Source organism: Drosophila subpulchrella, chromosome 4 (genome assembly GCF_014743375.2).
Source record: "Drosophila subpulchrella strain 33 F10 #4 breed RU33 chromosome 4, RU_Dsub_v1.1 Primary Assembly, whole genome shotgun sequence".
Taxonomy (NCBI): Eukaryota; Metazoa; Arthropoda; class Insecta; order Diptera; family Drosophilidae; genus Drosophila; species Drosophila subpulchrella.
Genome location: NC_050608.1, coordinates 1,672,119 through 1,689,353, shown reverse-complemented (window position 1 = coordinate 1,689,353; position 17,235 = coordinate 1,672,119). Strand labels below are relative to the sequence as shown.

General features: G+C 38.3%; 1 protein-coding gene across 2 annotated transcripts; it reads left to right on the top strand.

Moving 5' to 3' along the window:
• The first annotated feature begins 3,258 nt into the window (after positions 1 to 3,258).
• LOC119556218 (adapter molecule Crk) lies at positions 3,259 to 14,007 on the top strand. 2 transcript variants are annotated; one of them, XM_037868250.1, is made up of 6 exons: positions 3,259 to 3,489; positions 3,543 to 3,677; positions 9,673 to 9,877; positions 9,940 to 10,068; positions 13,503 to 13,583; positions 13,645 to 14,007. In XM_037868250.1, exons 1-6 carry the CDS (start codon positions 3,458 to 3,460, stop codon positions 13,867 to 13,869), a joined length of 807 nt encoding a protein of 268 aa, XP_037724178.1. In that variant the 5' UTR covers positions 3,259 to 3,457; the 3' UTR covers positions 13,870 to 14,007. The 2 variants fall into 2 exon arrangements, with proteins under 2 accessions (XP_037724178.1, XP_037724259.1); XM_037868331.1 differs by having other exon boundaries at positions 3,261 to 3,489; positions 3,555 to 3,677.
• Positions 14,008 to 17,235: the final 3,228 nt, after the last annotated feature.

Genomic DNA, 17,235 nt, shown 5'->3' with positions numbered 1-17,235 from the left:
GGATGAACGTTGAGATCTCGGAAACTACAAGAGCTACAAAGTTAAGATTTGGTATGTAGATTCCAGAGCTTCTTGCGCAGCGCCAGTTAGTGTCACCAGGGTGCCACGCCCACTTTAACGCCCACAAACCGCCCAAAAACTTAAAAAATCTTAAGTATAAGTGCGGATATCTCGGCAACTATGAAAGATAGAGAAGTGGGATTTTAGATTTAGATTCCGCAGCCTTGTACGCATCGGAAGTTTTCTACGCGAAAATGCCCCGCCCACACTAGCGCCCACAAACCGCCGAAACCTGGGGCGCCCAAAACTTTCATGCTTGAAAAAAATTTTAACTCTAATGTTGTAGACTCGTCAATACCTATCGATTGATCCAAAAAAATTTTGCCACGCCCACTCTAACGCCCATAAAGCTTAAATCTGTCTACCGCCCACACAATCATATATTGAGATCGCGGGTAGGTGGCACGTTTCAATCTCGCTTCGCTGCTCGCATATCTCCATTTCTTTTTTTTGTCCCTTTAGCTGAGTAATGGGTACCTGATAGTCGAGGTACTCGACTATAGCGTTCTTCCATGCTTTTATAAAAATTCAACATTATCTTAAAACTTTTGTAATTAGTTTTTAGTTTTCTTAAAATCGGATAGGGTGTACATTAGGGCGGTCCACATTTGTATGGAAATTTTTAAGGTCCTACTATTTATTTAATGTATGCCAAAAGAAATTTTTTGAAAAAAACGCATTTTAGGGTCTGCGAATTGGTTTCAAAGTTTATTACTCAAACGCACTATTGCCCTTGATCAAATATATTATTTTCATATGGGTGGCCTTGACTTGGTTTTATTTCTCAAATTCAAATTTTAATAATATGATGGTGATGCCGGACTGGAATACCCCTTTGACTCCAATTGGTAACTAGCATTTGTGTTACATCTTTGGCGCTTTGTAACAAAGTTTTTCCGGAAATTCTAGTCCTATAGAGGACACTAGATAAGACAGATCTCTTAGATTGTAAATCCGTTGTGTCGAATTCGGATTTCAGATGTCCAACCAAAAACATTTCGGAATTGTTCATTTTTTACTAATATTGACTGAGTTTAGAATGTTGACAAAGTTGGGGGTGGGAAATCGATTTTTTCGAAAAAGTTCTGGCTGGAACACATGTCGTATGAGTAATTTTAAAGCAAACCTTGAGGACAATTCGCAAGGTCTAAGTCTCAAAAAAAAAATTTTTTATTTTTGATTACATTTTTTACAGATCTTAATATACCATGTAAATTGGTGAGAACTAGTTTTCATTTTTTGGACCACTCTAGTGTACATACAATGCTCCAACGGGAACGACCTGGAAGGGTATCAGAACTTCAGCGTGCCGCAGTTAGCTTCCTTTCTTGTTTTAATGAAAAATGCGGTTTTAAGCCTTTTTCCAAAAGTATGGGGGATTTTTAAATTTACCTTTTGCTTTATGATCGCATAAACTAAATTTCTGTAAAATAAAAGCGCACTCTTTAGAAGTTAAGAAGGACATATTGAATATATGTTATTTCTGACTGAAAATAACATTATTATTTTTTTTTGGAAATTACTTTTATTAAATTTTCTAACTAAACGGAGCTGGGGACAATCAAATTTGTTCAGCAGCATTTCTTGCAGGTCAGGACCGTGTCACTTCTTCCAGAAGTAGGATGACAAGTAAATACGGGTAAGTTAAAACGGAAAGTGGGACTGCACATCGGAAGAAGTTTAGTATATCACTATAGGAGGAGATACATTTGGTTCCAGTTACCTGTTGTAAGGAAATAAGTTAAATTTGAATAACAAATGACAATTCGATTAAAATAAAAAAATTAATCAATGGAGAAAGCGCAAATATAGGTGTCTTGGATCATACCCGATGAAAATCGTTTTGCAAACTTCTGGGGCTATTCTTTTTACCCTTTACTCAAAGCATTTCTGGTCAATCTGATATTTTCCGTGTCTTCATGATGTGCGGGAATATCCATCTCCTATAACTGTTCAAATCATTTAATATGAAAACGGAGTATTGAAAGAAACATTCGCGAGGAAGGCGGTTTAAATGCGTTCAAGGGTACAGAGAGAGATCTAATTTTTTTGAAATTTCCCAGGAGGGCTTTGGCTTGCAATAGTTCTGTTTCCCTTTTTACAACGCTTGTCGGAATGGAACTATCTACCCTGGCCAATATGCTAACAGCAATGAAGAAATCATTTGCCGCGGAAAACGTTCAACCTCTTATTGATATAGTACTTTGTTTTCAATTTTTTTTGCGGAAAAACTCAATTCGTACTTATTTTTTCTTCGGTAATGGTTTGCTTATACCGATTAGCTGTTTTTTCTTGAGCGATTCTCTGTGTGAACAAGAATCCGCTTAAGATTGGAACAGCTGTGTGTAGAGCCTATAAGCCATTAATTTTCAGCAAAAGACTAGTGGACATGAAGGAATGCTTATCGATCCATCGATGACTTCATGTATCTGACAGCTCTAAGTAGAGAAGGAAAAACATCGATGTTCGGTTAGCAGACATCGATGTTTAAAAAAAAACAATAATAAGACATCGATGTTTTGAAACAAATATTTTTTTGCTTTTAAATAAATTAGTAAAATAATATAGCGCATCTGAAAGACTTTTATGCCTCACAATAAAACAAAAAAGCTTTATTCAGCAAAAAATTAAAAGAAAAAGATCATAAGTATTCTAAGAGATCATATCCATGTTATAGTATTATATGTAGCTTAGTTACGACAATATATTTTTATTTTTGTTAATAAACATTAACATGTCTACGACATCCGGCTTCATTCTTGTGCAGCGATCCGTCCGTATCTGTCCAGCTTTACTAAAGACCCTCTCGTACTCACAGGAAGTCTATTTACATGCAACCTGATTAAGCGGTTCCTAGATATCTGCACTCGCCTAAACCAAAAAATGTACTTTAAAGTTTGTGAAAAATTCACCTTCTAATATTATAGTGGGTCGCATGCTTAAGGCTTAGTAGAATCACAGCGTCGGCTCGCGGTGAATTTATCTTCGCCTTTAATTTTGAATCAAGGGATGAAAAAACCTTGGAAGGGCCGGGTTAAACTGGTGGTGTAGGCTCCATCTGCGGTGTGAATTTTTCCCATGGATATTTATAAACACATTTTTCGCTTACATACCTTCCGCACCGTTTCTCTAAAATTGGTGATGTGACAAAAACATCGACTGTCGCCAAAAACATCGATGTTGTAATCGATGTTTCACCACCTCTAGCTCTAAGCGAAGCGCAGATACACATATAACAGTGCAAACAATAATCAAAATTGTATTGTTTTTTAGAGAATCAATTTGAATATGCACTGACTCAAGATTTTTATTCAATCGGTTATATGCGACATTTGGAACTCAATAGTTTGTTTCTTTGTTCTGAGGCAATTTGTTGCAAGCCTTAGCTATACCCAAGATGGATCCTTTTGATGTTTCAGATAGGAACAGGTAAAATTTGCTGCGGCTCTATAATATGAACATATATGCTGAATATTAATAAGTATTCTTGATAGCTGGTACTTTGGTCCCATGTCCCGACAAGAAGCCACTGAAGTATTAATGAATGAGCGTGAACGAGGGGTATTTTTGGTTCGCGACAGTAACTCAATAGCAGGGGATTACGTTCTTTGCGTAAGGTATGTCGAAAATCTAATTACATGTATACTTGTCAGAAAGTCTTTCGTGTGCATAACAAAACAAATGTAAAAACTCAGACATTAACGCTACTACTCCTTTAGTAGAAAGGCAGTCGCAAACTTAGATTTAAAGCTATCGGAATGAAACCTTCCCAAAAGTCTTATTTCTATATATGTAAGTCGAAACGAGCCGGATGGGACAACTATATCCTATAGCTCCCATAGGAATGATCGAAAAAACATGTTAGAAATTATAACTGGTGTTTTTTGACATATTAACTTCTACTCTTGGAAATTTAATTCTTTTAATCGAACTACTACATCAAATAGCTGACATAGGAAGGCTCGAAAAATGAATGTCAAAATAATACAAAGACCGATATGTTTTGTTTTAGGCAAACATATACGGTAGGTAATTTAAAAGGAACATCTTAACATTTCTATAATAATTTTTTAGTTTTCTTAAATTCGAAAACTCTGTATAGTTAATGGGAATGACCTGCAAGGGCTAAGAAACATCGGCTTGCCGAAGTTAGCTTAATTTCTCGTTGTCATTACCCTTCCGTTCCAAAAATCTAGTTTCACCCGTGAACCACCTGATAAATCACTGGTGACGTGAGACGCACCCGCACACTCTATATAGACATTTGTATGAAATGTGCCCTTTTTCACCCGTGACAGCTTAAATGAAAATTTATCGAAGCCAGGCCTGGTTTCTTGCGTGCCTAGGTATTGTCTCATGTAAGACATTTAAAAAGTCATAAGTTTTAATACCATAACAATTTCGGTTTTCCATATACGTACAATTTTTGTTAATAAGCCTTGTTTTTGCTTTGTTAATTTATTTTTAACCTTTGACATCAACGCTCTTGAGGAAATATACCTGCATAAGTTTAAAAAAATGTGTTTTACTTGTATATTTGTATACTTACCTTTTAGAGCTGTGTATAACCTTTTGCGGGATTTATATTGGCACGAAACATTTCATCATGCCACTTTCGGCTAACGACACCAGAATTTTCTAGGTTATTTTGTAAAACGCATAAAACACCTTAGAAATTGACGTAGATTCAACTTAAGTTGCCGCACAACATCTTAAACTTAATGTAACACTCACCTGACTTTATTATTTTCAAAAAACATAACTCTTGATACATATACGCCACTGCTCCCATACCCTTTTTAAAGCGAAACATATCTGCCATGTCCGCCTGTTCGTCCGTTTCTACGCAAACTAGTCTCACAGCTTTAAAGCTATCGGTCTGAAACTTTCCCAAAAGTCTTATTTCTTTTGCAGGTAGTATATAAGTCGGAACCAGCCGGATCGGGCAACTATATCTTATAGCTCCCATAGGAATAATCGGACAAAAAAATTTTAAAAAATTATATCTTTGGTGTTTTTCAACATATAACCTCCAACGCTTGGAAATAACATTTTTTAATTAGTTCTGAATTTCGAATTTAATTTTATCAAAATCGGACGACTATATCATATAGCTGCCATAGGAACGATCGGAAAATTGGCAGGAAAATAATATGAAACAAATTATAGCTTCGGTGTTTTTGACATATTATCTTATCCTATTGGGAATATAATTTTTTGTGTTTTTAAATTTAATAATTATAGCTGCAAGGGTATATAAGCTTCGGCTTGCCGAAGCTAACTTCCTTTCTTGTTTTTTTTTTTCAAATCGCAATCTGGCTTGTTTGCCATTTAAGCATGCTTCACATATCTGATCAACTGGATTAACGTTATCTAGATTATTGTCACCAAATAAATTACTTCTTTTAATTTCTAGCAATTTCCCTTTACTAATGTGACCTAATCTCATACCAGCCTCCTGAAGTCGCTTGACAGAAATTAAGTTTTCTGCAACATATTAAAAAGCACATTCTCAACAGGGATTTCAAGCTTCGATGCAAAAATAAATTCGCCATGCAGGCGACAGCAATTTTTGGCGACTCCAGGTCGATGTAGTGCATGAAGAGTTTCTCGTCATTTACGAGATGATCTGTAGCACCAGAATCCAAAAAAATTTCACCTTATGGTCGCCAGCTTTGGAAACCTTTTTATCAAAACGATAATCGTTTTTAAGTTGTATTATATTATTTCGCCGATTTTGGCTCATGTGGCCAACAATTCACTCATTAATTCGTCGAAAATATTGAAATGGCACAATAGTGCTGTCTCACTCGGCAACTTTAAGAAAAGCAATCGTTTCCTAACAGCTAATTGGGACGCGAGACTCTTGCGTTCATAGATGGCGTCCAAATTTATTTGTCGCGCCATGTTGTCGCTTGTCGCAAAATTTAGGAATGGGTCACTCAAGTCACGGTCTGCCTCAGTCTCATCAGGAATATTCTGGTCAGTTACTTTTTAAATATCCAATTCGGCGAACAGAGCTCTGATTCTGAATTTCCCCACCCAATACTTTTCCGCGTCAGAAGCCTTAAAGTTGCGTTTTGCCTTTTCCATGGTAATACACACACGCTGCTTAAACTTGGTGCATTCACTGTCGAGACGGCCAAGTTCACCACCGTCTCGCCAGGTTTGTTGTTGGGAATGGGATTTCCCACGGGTGGATTTCCACTTGTGTGGTTGCTACCTGGAGTAATTTCGTTTTTTGTCGACATTCCTTTCATTTGTGGCATTTTATACCTACTGCCAGGTTGTTTGCATTTTATACCTGCTGCCAGGAGTCGTGACTGCCGGCCAATATGACACAGACGCAGACCTCGCAGCCTCCCAGTATGGGTCACATGCTACGTGGGTTTTTGGCGATAAGACGGGGTGCGCGGATCGAGGTTTCCACCTGTGGCCGCGGATTTCCCCACGACTTTCCGATGGATGTTATAACGCCTCTACTCGGTCGCCAGGGCCCCGTTTCATGGTGTTCCGCGTAAGAGGGGGGGTTGGCAATCAGTCTGCTCCTTGACCTTTGGCACCAGGAAGACCTCTGACGTACAGAAGTGATGTCACTCGTTCGATCCCAGACTCCTTGCCAAGGAGTTCGAGCAGCCGCCCTCAGATGCATGCTACTGCTGAGCGCCGATCGACAAGTGCAACCCTTAGCAGGTAGCAGTCGTCAGCTAGCAGCAACGCACAAATGTAGGCAGTACGTTCCTACGCTGGGTGCCGCACCAACATGACATCTACATGTAGGGCAGCGGTCGGCAACGGCCTATCTAGTGAGCGTAGGTGTTCTGCCCATCCTCTGCTCGCTCACGTATAACGTAGATGTTCGTATGACTTCGGCATGGGTCTTCGGGTCTTTTTTTCTCAGCTTCGGCGCGCTTTTTTGCTGCTGCGGCAGAGAATTTCAGTGAAAAACAGAGAAACGTCAGGCTTCAGCGCGCTGGGCGCCAACTTCGTGTTTTGTTACACTCACACTAATGCAAGGCAAACTAGTGATGGTATGTGTGTGTGCCGACCACTGATGTAGGGTCTCGATCTATCATGGCAGGGAGCTTTTGCCAGCTTGCCCTGCGATCAGATGGTTCTGCTGACCTTGGGCAACACTGCTTAGGCCGGCTGAGCGTAATGCGGCACAAAGCGTGGGAAGCTGGAGAGGAGCTCACGGTGGGTTTGACTTTATGTGCGCAGGTGGACGCTGCTGGCCGACTTTTTTCAGCGGAGCGCTGGATTCCGCACCTTTACTCACTGCACACATCTTCTTCTCCCATTTCAAAGTTACCGAACAACAAATTAAGACATTCTTAAGATTAATACAACCAACCGGAAACCTTACATGCGGCAACCTTTGAAGCATCAAAATTTAACTTTGGGTGTCCGGTTTTACGGAGAATGTCCCATGTTTGTGCCAGTTAAAAGTATCCGCGTTTTTATACTCGTTACTTATAGAGAAAAGGGGTATTGTATTCGTCGGAAAGTATGTAACAGGTAGAAGGATCACTTGCCCACTCGATCCAGCCATTTCTGTCTGTCCGTGTGAAAATACGTTTTCTTCTTTCAAGCAGAAAATTTTGATATACATATTTCTAGCCTAATAATGAAAATGCGAATGCTTATCATCAAAAATGGTTTTATTGTTTTTCAAAGGATTCTCTAGCAAGATATGAACACTTGCATGCGCTCAAACCAATTATCGAAGCACTTTTTCCACTCCGATTGAAACACAGTATCTTCTGACGACGAAAATCGATGACCACGGATTTTTCTCTTGATGTGCGGGAATAAAAATAAGTCAGTGTGTGCCAAGTAAGGGTGGCGGATGACCCGTTAATTTGATCATGGCCGGTCAAAAAGGCAAAAGGTATGAGAGTGAGAGTTCTCATTGTCATGGTGCACAATGACCCGTCTTTTCTCGTTCTTTTTTCGAATTTCTCTGAAGACTTCAGGAAAGCCAATTGTGAGGTACCACTCCGAACTGAGCGTCCTACGTTGCTCAAGCGGAACCGTCGCCACATGACCAGTTTTACCCAAGAAAAGGCAAACATTTGTTTCGAGGTGCTTCTTCCGTGAACAACTTTCGTTGCATTTGGCCCATCTTCGAAGAACCACACGGTCGATATAGATCCATGATTCGTCACATGTGACGATCTTATAAACGATTGTGTTCTTCCAAATTTTGTTTGCACCAATGCACACAAGCCTTTTTTGAGCGATTGTCATATTGTGCGGGATTTAAGGAAAGCAAACCTTGATTACGGTCAGGTGTTTATGCAATATGGAATGTGTCCTGGTGGGAGAAATGCCCATGGACGCCTCTATATCACGATATGTCACATGACGGTCTTGCATTATCAGTTAGTTCTCTGTCACAACGATTTTCTTTGGACGACCTTCATGACCTTCGTCTTCGAGCGAGCGTCGGCAACGATTTAACTCATTATACCAATTTTTTCACAGTTTATAGTATGGTGCTTTATCGCCATACAAAGACTTAAGATCATCAATGCGCTCTTGTCCTGATTATCCACTACAAAAATTGTGAAAAATGAGAACAAGAAAATCTTCTGCTAAGGAAAGTTTTAGATTAATCGTTAATCAATATCAAACGTGGTCCCACATGAAAAAGTTGTGTGTCGCCTTTATCATTAAAAGTCGAAACATTTTTTGGGAAAAGACAATTGGTCCAAATATGACTAGAAGGTGACCTAGCCAGAGACTTAAATAGCAGCCCTCGTACATATACAATGTATAATATACAAATCACCAGTTTTAATGTTTTTTTTTGAGTCTCCGAAAAGTGGATTTTGATAAAGTATTTTGCAGGCCATTGGGTTAAAAAAAATATATATATGTATATAAAATATACATATATTATCAAAATCAGTAAATCTTTTTCAAAATATAGTTTTATAAGAACTATAATGGGTTTTAACAAATTTGGAACGATAGGTAGCAATTTTAAATTTATCTATCACTGTGGATGGTAGACACCATAGTGCCAAATCGCAAAAATCAAAATATTGAAAATCTGCTACGAAACAAGTAATTCACCGATCGAAATGTATCGTGATTTGTTTTTTCAATTTTTCGTAATAACTTGACTGGCTGAAAAAATTGCGGCTAGGAAGAAAATAGTACAATTTAAAAGATTTAAGATAGGAAAACTGGAGAAGTATAACTTACTGATCTTTTAATTTTTTCATATTCTTTACCGAAGTAGGCGTCATTGCAATACCATAATCCATTGCAGTTATGCAATTTAAATTAATTCTAGGCCATTTGTTTTGAATTTAGACCAATATGTGTGATTGACTGTTTGCCCTATATTTTTTGATACGGTTCTGAAGTAATTTTTGTCGAATTAAAACGATTGAGCTGAAAAACAGTTGTTTTGTCAGGATTATTATCAATTATCGTTGTAAACTAGGTTCGTGGAAATTTCACAAGTTTCATTTTTGTGTTCCTGTGTTATTGAATATAATCTGGAAGTTTAGATCTGTTCTGTTAACGTTGAGATAAACTGACACGTGTAAATTATAAAAAATTTAAAAAAACTTAATAATTTATTTTATGTTTATTCAGAGAAGATACAAAAGTTAGCAACTACATCATTAACAAAGTTCAACAACAGGATCACATCGTTTACCGCATAGGGGATCAATCTTTTGATAATCTACCGAAGCTATTGACATTTTATACACTTCATTACTTGGATACAACCCCTTTAAGACGACCTGCGCTTAAAAAAGAGGAAAAAGTTATAGGAAAGTTCGATTTCGTTGGCAGCGTGAGCATTTACAAATTGTAATATTTTTTCTAAATATATTAATACATTTTACTTTTTTGAAGGACCAAGATGATTTGCCGTTTCAAAGAGGTGAAATTCTTACAGTAATTCGAAAAGACGAAGATCAATGGTGGACTGCCCGAAATTCATCGGGGAAAATTGGGCAAATTCCGGTTCCTTATATATGTCAGGTACGTAAAATAATATTTTACAGTCCTGTAACTGTTGTCCGAATATTTTACCCCTGTAGAGACTATAATGATTTCAGTCAGAAAGTTGCAATGCAGTGATGGGTATGGTTGACCGATCCTATTTCTTCCGTCTAATATACCGGCATTTTATTGCTAAACTTTTGGGAAAGTTTCAATCCGATAGCTTCAAAACTAAGAGACTAGTTTGCGACAAAGCGGATGGACAGTGATCCTCGGCTAGTGATCCTGATCACGAATATATTTACTTTATGGGGTTGGAAACGCTTCCATCTACTTGTTAGATACTTTCTGTCGATTCTGGCATACCTTTCTACTCTACAAGCAAATGGTTTAAAAATAATACAAATATGTTTATCTTCCTATCTGTGACTTTTAAAGTAAACGGTCGTGTTTTTACCTGCGCTCCGAATTAATTTATTTTTTTCATATTTGTCTTGGTTTAAATCAAAACTTGTAATATTCGGTCCCTAAATTTCGTTCGCTTTGCGAGTGAATTTATTTTATTCTGTGCACAATTTTAATTAATCCATTTACAATTTGTATTTTCTGTTCTGTTTTTTGTTGTGATCTATATTGCTTTCCTTTGTGCGTTGTCCGTCGAGGCTATAGTGCTGATTTGTGTTATTGTCTTTGCATGCGCATTAACTGCATTACGCACCCGTTCTCCCGCACACTCGCATTCTCCCTTGGTTTGTTCCTTAATCGAAAGTGTAAAGTTAGTGCTCTTACCGCACTTTTAATTGCTCGCTTGCAATTTTCGATCATTATATATCCCTTGGAACAGTGGTCTGAATGAAAAGAATTATGGATTCTTTGTCAGCTCCATTAAAAAATGCCAACAAATCCGAGCTGACCATTCAAAACTGACGTGTTGGCTTTGTGATAAAATGGCTCATACCAAGTGTGCGGGTTACACAGGTCAAATTAGTGATGACTTATCTATATTGTTGTGACCTTTGTCTTGAAGTTGCGCACGAGATAAGATCGTTTATGCTCCACTAATACCTCCATCACGGTGCGGCGGTCGACCACAACAAATCCACAAATGCTATTAAGATCAGCAGTTAAAAAAGATATGGATCATTGAAATCTGGATCGTCTGCAATTGACTCACCAGTTCCTCCTCCCTTAAAGAACTTGCCGTCTTTAGTGAATACTGAGTCAATTCTACCGGCACAAGTTGGCTCTTCAGAAACACAATCTGCATTACCAAAACCCCTATCAGTGATTCTGCCAAGAAATAATTTTTTTTACCGGCTTTCCCCAAACGGCCGACCAGGTGTTGGGCAATATACAACACAAAACAAATGCCAAAAACATTACCGTGGAAAAATTTAATTTGACCTACGATTGGGACATTTTGTCTTTTTAGATCTCTGTTCCAAATTATCTAATTCTATAATATTGAATAGTTCTATATGTATCGACTGCTCGTACATTCCGCCTGTACCTGAATTCCCAGAGTATTTAAATTATCTTTTCGCTATAAAGTCAGTCTCAAATAAGCTGTCCAATAGAGGCCAACTTGTAGTTCTAGGAGATTTTAATATACCTGAAACTTTGTGGTCCATAGATAAAAAATCTAATATCTTACTACCATTAGCTCATAATGATTTCGCATAAGTGTTGCTTGACATATCTTTGTCTCAAGTTAACTATATTAGAAATTCACTAGGCCGTTTACTGGACCTGTGCCTTGTATCTAATACGGACTGTGTGTTTCTGTCCGAAGTAGCACCTCTTACTTATCCCGAAGACCCATATCATCCTTCTTTGAGGTCTTAATCGACACTGGTGCGGTGTTAGTCGAAAAATCAGAGAAGTCAACTAAGCGATTTCATTGTTTTCGCAAAGCTGTCTTAAGTAAGCTAACCAAAAACTATTTAAATCGTTGTAAAGTCCAAAACTCTTAAATTCCGAAAAAGTTATATTCTTTTTTTAGCACAAGGCGTAAATCCAACCATAATCCTTCCTCGCTATCTTTTGAAAGTATTACTGCAATAACTGATCAGGCCAAGTTTGCCAATTTTTTACTTTACCTCAGTCTTCACAGATTTATTTTTACACTGTATCCAAGTCGAATTTTATATGCAGTCCCACCTTAAACGAAAGCTCTCTACCTTTTGATCTTCAACTTGGTAAGCCCGTCTATTCACCTGGTCCCGATGGAATTCCTGGCTGCGTGCTTAGAAAAGGCGGAGGCCCTATGTAAGCCCCTTCTCAAATTGTAACCTTATCTTTATAATTCTCAAAATTTTCCCATGTGTGGAAGGAAGCGTTTATAATTCCTCTCCACAAGAAAGGTAGCAAAGTTATCACTAAATTTTCAGCGATCCAGAAGCTTTTCGAAAATATTAGTTCCAATTTGCAGAACTTCTGTAGGTCTGTTATATCTCCGTGTCATCGCGGGAACTTACTTCATTTTGGAACTTACTTCATTTGTGATAAGGGGATCATAAAAATATATTTACAATTACCCCGACTTTAGTACAGCATTTGACTCTGTAAATCACGTTCTTCTTTATTAAGGTTCCCTGTTGATATTTTAAGATGGATCTTAAGTTATCTGAATTGCAGAACACAAGGAGTACTTTTTAAAACTTCTCTCTCTTGTCTAATCCACGTTGCCTCCGGTGTCCCACAAGGGAGCCACCTGAGGCCGCTACTTTTTAACTTATTTATAAATAACCTTCCCTCAGTTATAACTCATTCTCTTTTACTAATGTACGCAGACGATGCATGCAGTACAAGGATAATTCTTGCCAATCCGACTTATAATCCGATTAATATAATACTTAAACATGGTGCTCTAACTATTTACTCAATTTAAATGGCTCTAAGTGTAAGGTGATGAAGAAATTTTTTGATATTTGCTTAAAGGCGTTAAAACGTGGTGCAAACCTAATTGTAACTTCTTATTCTTATCGATAAATGAATACCTTTTTACAAAATATTCAAATCGGAATATTTAATATGTAATCAATGACCAAGTATTGTAATCGCTAGATGGCGCTCAGTAATTGGAAAAAGTCGCTTTGCTGAATGCATATCCTTTATCTGATAGTCGTGTCACTCGACTATATCGTTCTTCCTTGCTTGATATTGTATTTCACTAAAAACGAAATATACTAACTACTGAGCTAAAAACATTATTTAGCCCACAATAATTTCACTTGATATATTTTGAAATCAGATTCAGCTACAGCCCCAACTTGGGCGGTCGTTCATAATCTAAACGTATGCCACATTGCCGTACCTGTGACTTGTCACACCTGCCAGGACTTGTAAATACGTCAATAGTACTGTTAGTTCTTCCGAAGTATAAGTAGTACCGTCTTAGCCTTTTAAACAATTTCTATCTCTTTCAATCTTAATGGTTTCATGTAGTCTACAATATTTAATATTTTTTATAGCATGACGATGATGAAGATGCAGTTAAAATTATTGCCGCTTTTAATTTGCGTGGAAGCACACTAAAGAGGACAGATCTAAACGTAAGTATTTAAATGTAAATTCCATAATAATAATAATGTTTTTGTGAAATAAATAATATAGCGCAAACTGCCTGCATACGCCCGCGTAAAACAGTCAAGGGTTCCAAACGCCTATGATAAGACTGCATTGAAATTGGAAATTGGTGATATAATTAAAGTCACTAAAACAAATATTAATGGACAATGGGAGGGGGAACTAAATGGAAGAAATGGTCACTTTCCATTCACGCACGTTGAATTTGTCGATGATTGTGATTTAGGCAATAACTCCACGGAAATACGGTAAATGGCGATAAGAGCGAATGGATAGAACAATGAACCTTCCTGGATCATTTTTGTTTTTAAGTTAATTGTATGAAAATTAAGTTCTGCAACCCAATTGTTAACATAATCAGAAAATTAAATAATCAATAATTTAAAGGGACCTTGGGTCTAATTGGGTATGTAATCGGGTAATCTTTTCTTTCTGTATTTCGGTGCTTTCAGGCCGACCACGACGAAGGCGTCTGACAAGGCAAAATTAATGTTGCATTGCTTCGCAAGATTTTATACCCGTTGTTTTTATTGAATAGTAAGTAACAGGTAGATGGAAGGACAACTAGCGCTGTGCAATATTGGGAGCACTCGCTTTGGTATCTCCACATCCCTCGCACTCTCCTTAGCCGAGAGCCGTGTATCTGAGTCGAGGCCTCAATTATCATATACCCGTTACTCAGTTGTTTAATAAAAAACTTGGTCGAATAGCTTTGTTTGAAAGAGTTATATTTTCCGCGCCGCTAAAATTGCAATTATATAACTATTTACTATTTACACAAAATATGCTGGCTCGTGCGGTTTTTGTCATAAAGATAGGTAATGTAATGTAATCATGAAAATGTAAGCAATCCCTATTTACCCTAACAAAATCATTGAAAATAAGATGACCAACTTTTAAAAAAAAATTCAAGGGCTTTTCGGAGACAGCTAGCGGATGGTAGCGCTTCTAGTAACCCTACAAGGATTTAACTTATAACATTAGCTATTCATAAGTTTTAAACTAATATTGTGATCGGTATGATTAGTGACTTATAAAATTTGCGAGCCAGGCAGACTTTAACGTTGTGGGAGTTTTACCTGTTACAAACTTTTGCGGACACTATACGATACAATATACTCGTAGTAACCATGTAACCTTGCCCAAATTTTATCCCGATGGCTCTGGATCAGACGCCTGTACATCATTGGACCTCATATTTGCAAGCCATGTTCTAGAGGGCAGCGGTTTGGTGATTACTTTCGATAAGCTTCTGAATTCTTTTATTATTCGCCCCAGCTGTTCACCTTTCGCTAGTCCGATGATGCTCGTTAAAGCCTAGTACTCACATCGACGAAAACCGCGAGCTCACCATAGGCATGAGCGAGAGGCAAACAGGCGGCTAGAGCTTTTCGTCGGGTCTGTTTTTCAGCGCTGTACTCAGATGAGCTAAGGAAATACCAGAAAAAATAACAGATTTTGCGAGTGAATTTTCGATGAACGCCGTTAGCCGCGAACCAAAGAATAAGAATTTTAATCATTGGCGGTGTTCGTGCAAAGGCGATGTGGAAACTAAAATTTAAAAGTAGAAGGAAAACCCCAAAATCGACTGCAGGAGGTCAGTGCAGATGAAATAAAACGCCTAATCCAAGCTGTTGCCCTTGTGGGATTTTACCGACAGGAAGCAATACCACAACAGGGGTAAATCCGTAGAATAGTTGAAGATCCACTAGAGAATCCCAGTGGGATGTAACATGCCGAGTGGGACTTCGCTCTTTACATGGACATCCTGCCGGGCGTGTCCTCGCAAAGAAAGTAAGATCTGGCCAAAAAATTTGGTTGGGTTGTAATAATAGAAGTATCTTTTTAGCAGAACCACTAGTAATATAATAGTAATGTATAATATAATATAATATATAGTAAGATATAGTTGTCCGATCCGGCTGGTTATGACTTATATACTACCTGCAAAAGAAAGAAGGCGTTTGGGAAAGTTTCAGCCCGATAGCTTTAAAACTGAGAGACTAGTTTGTGTAGAAACGGAGGGACAGACACACATGGATAGATCGACTCGTCTAGTGATGCTGATCAAGAATATACTCGTATATACTTTATGGGGTCGGAAACGTCTCCTTCACTGCGTTGCAAACTTCTGACTGAAGTCATTATACCCTCTGCAAGGGTATAAAAAGAAGAGTCTGCTGGTGCACAAAGAAATTAACAAAAGTAAATGGAATGTTCAACGAATGTTTTTATTTATGTAAATTAGTAGTTTAAAGATTTTTTCTCGTCCAACGGATGCTTCGCCATCTTTCCCGCGCCATCTGCAGTCCAGCTCCGAGTCCCAATAGGCATATTGGACCTTGAGAAGGTGGGAGCTAGATTGGGAACGGGGTTGTTCCGCCTGATGCTGCATGAAGTCGCCCAGCACCCTGGTAATAGCTGGTGATGGCTTCTCCATCTGTTTCTTACCTTATTTCCTCGTTATTTCCTCCGACCTTATTTTCTCCTCCCTATAGAAGCCGACGCGTCCTCCATCTCCGCTTTAGATGCCAAGTAGCGATGGAGGTGGAGTCCGGTGGTTCCTCAATGGAGAGCTCGTCGGATTCTCTTGTGGATCTCGTCCAGCACTTCCAATATTATGCGGATTTGCCCTGTCGTGGTATTGCTTCCTGTCGGTGAAATCGCACAATAATGGGCAACAGCTTGGATTAGGCGTTTTTAAGGCTTTCCTTCCATTTTTAATTTTTAAATTCCACACCGCTTTTGCACGAACATCGCCAAAGATTAAATTTCTTATTCTTTGGGCCGCGGCTAACGGCGTTCATCGAAATTCACTCGCTAAATCAGGTATTTTTTTTGGTATTTCCTTAGCTCATTGGTTACCGCGGTTTTCGTTGATGTGAGTACTACGCTCTAAAAAGAAAAACAGTAGTGATCATCTTTGTTTTGATTTCCCTGCTTTAAATGAGAACACTGTCGCAGACAAGTCCAATTGCCTCTAATTTCAGTTCAAATTGCTAGGTTACTTGTGGCATGCTATTCCTTATGTCTCCATATGACCAACGGCTTCTATCATTCATTCAATTGAGCGTACCGCTTTGGTCACCCCTGAGGGTCAATATGAGTTTTTGACTATGCCTTTTGGTTTGAAAAACGCACCTGTGTTTCAGCGCGCTATATATAAAGCTTTGGGTAATATTGCATACGCTTACGCGATCGTGTACATCGATGATGTCTTAATTGTGGCGAAAAGTAAGGATGAAGCTTTAGACAGTTTTCAGATCGTGCAAGAAACCTTGAGCAAGGCTGGAATTTCATTTAACGTAACGAAGTGTTCCTTTCTTAAAACTAGGGTTGATTATCTGGGATTTGAAGTGAGCAATGGACAAGTTCGCCCTAATCCACGCAAAATTCAGGAGTTGACAGAACTGCTACCCCCAAAGACAACATCGCAATTGAGCCAATTAAAAGGGCTAGCTTTTTACTTTCGGAAGTTTGTGCCAAAATTTTCAGAGACTTTAAGACCCTTGTACTTGCTTTCCTTAAAAAAAACTCGAATTTCGTTTGGCTCTTAGAGCATGAATAATTTCGCTCGAAATTAATGTCTGTTTTAACCCAGGAGCCGGTGCCAACAGT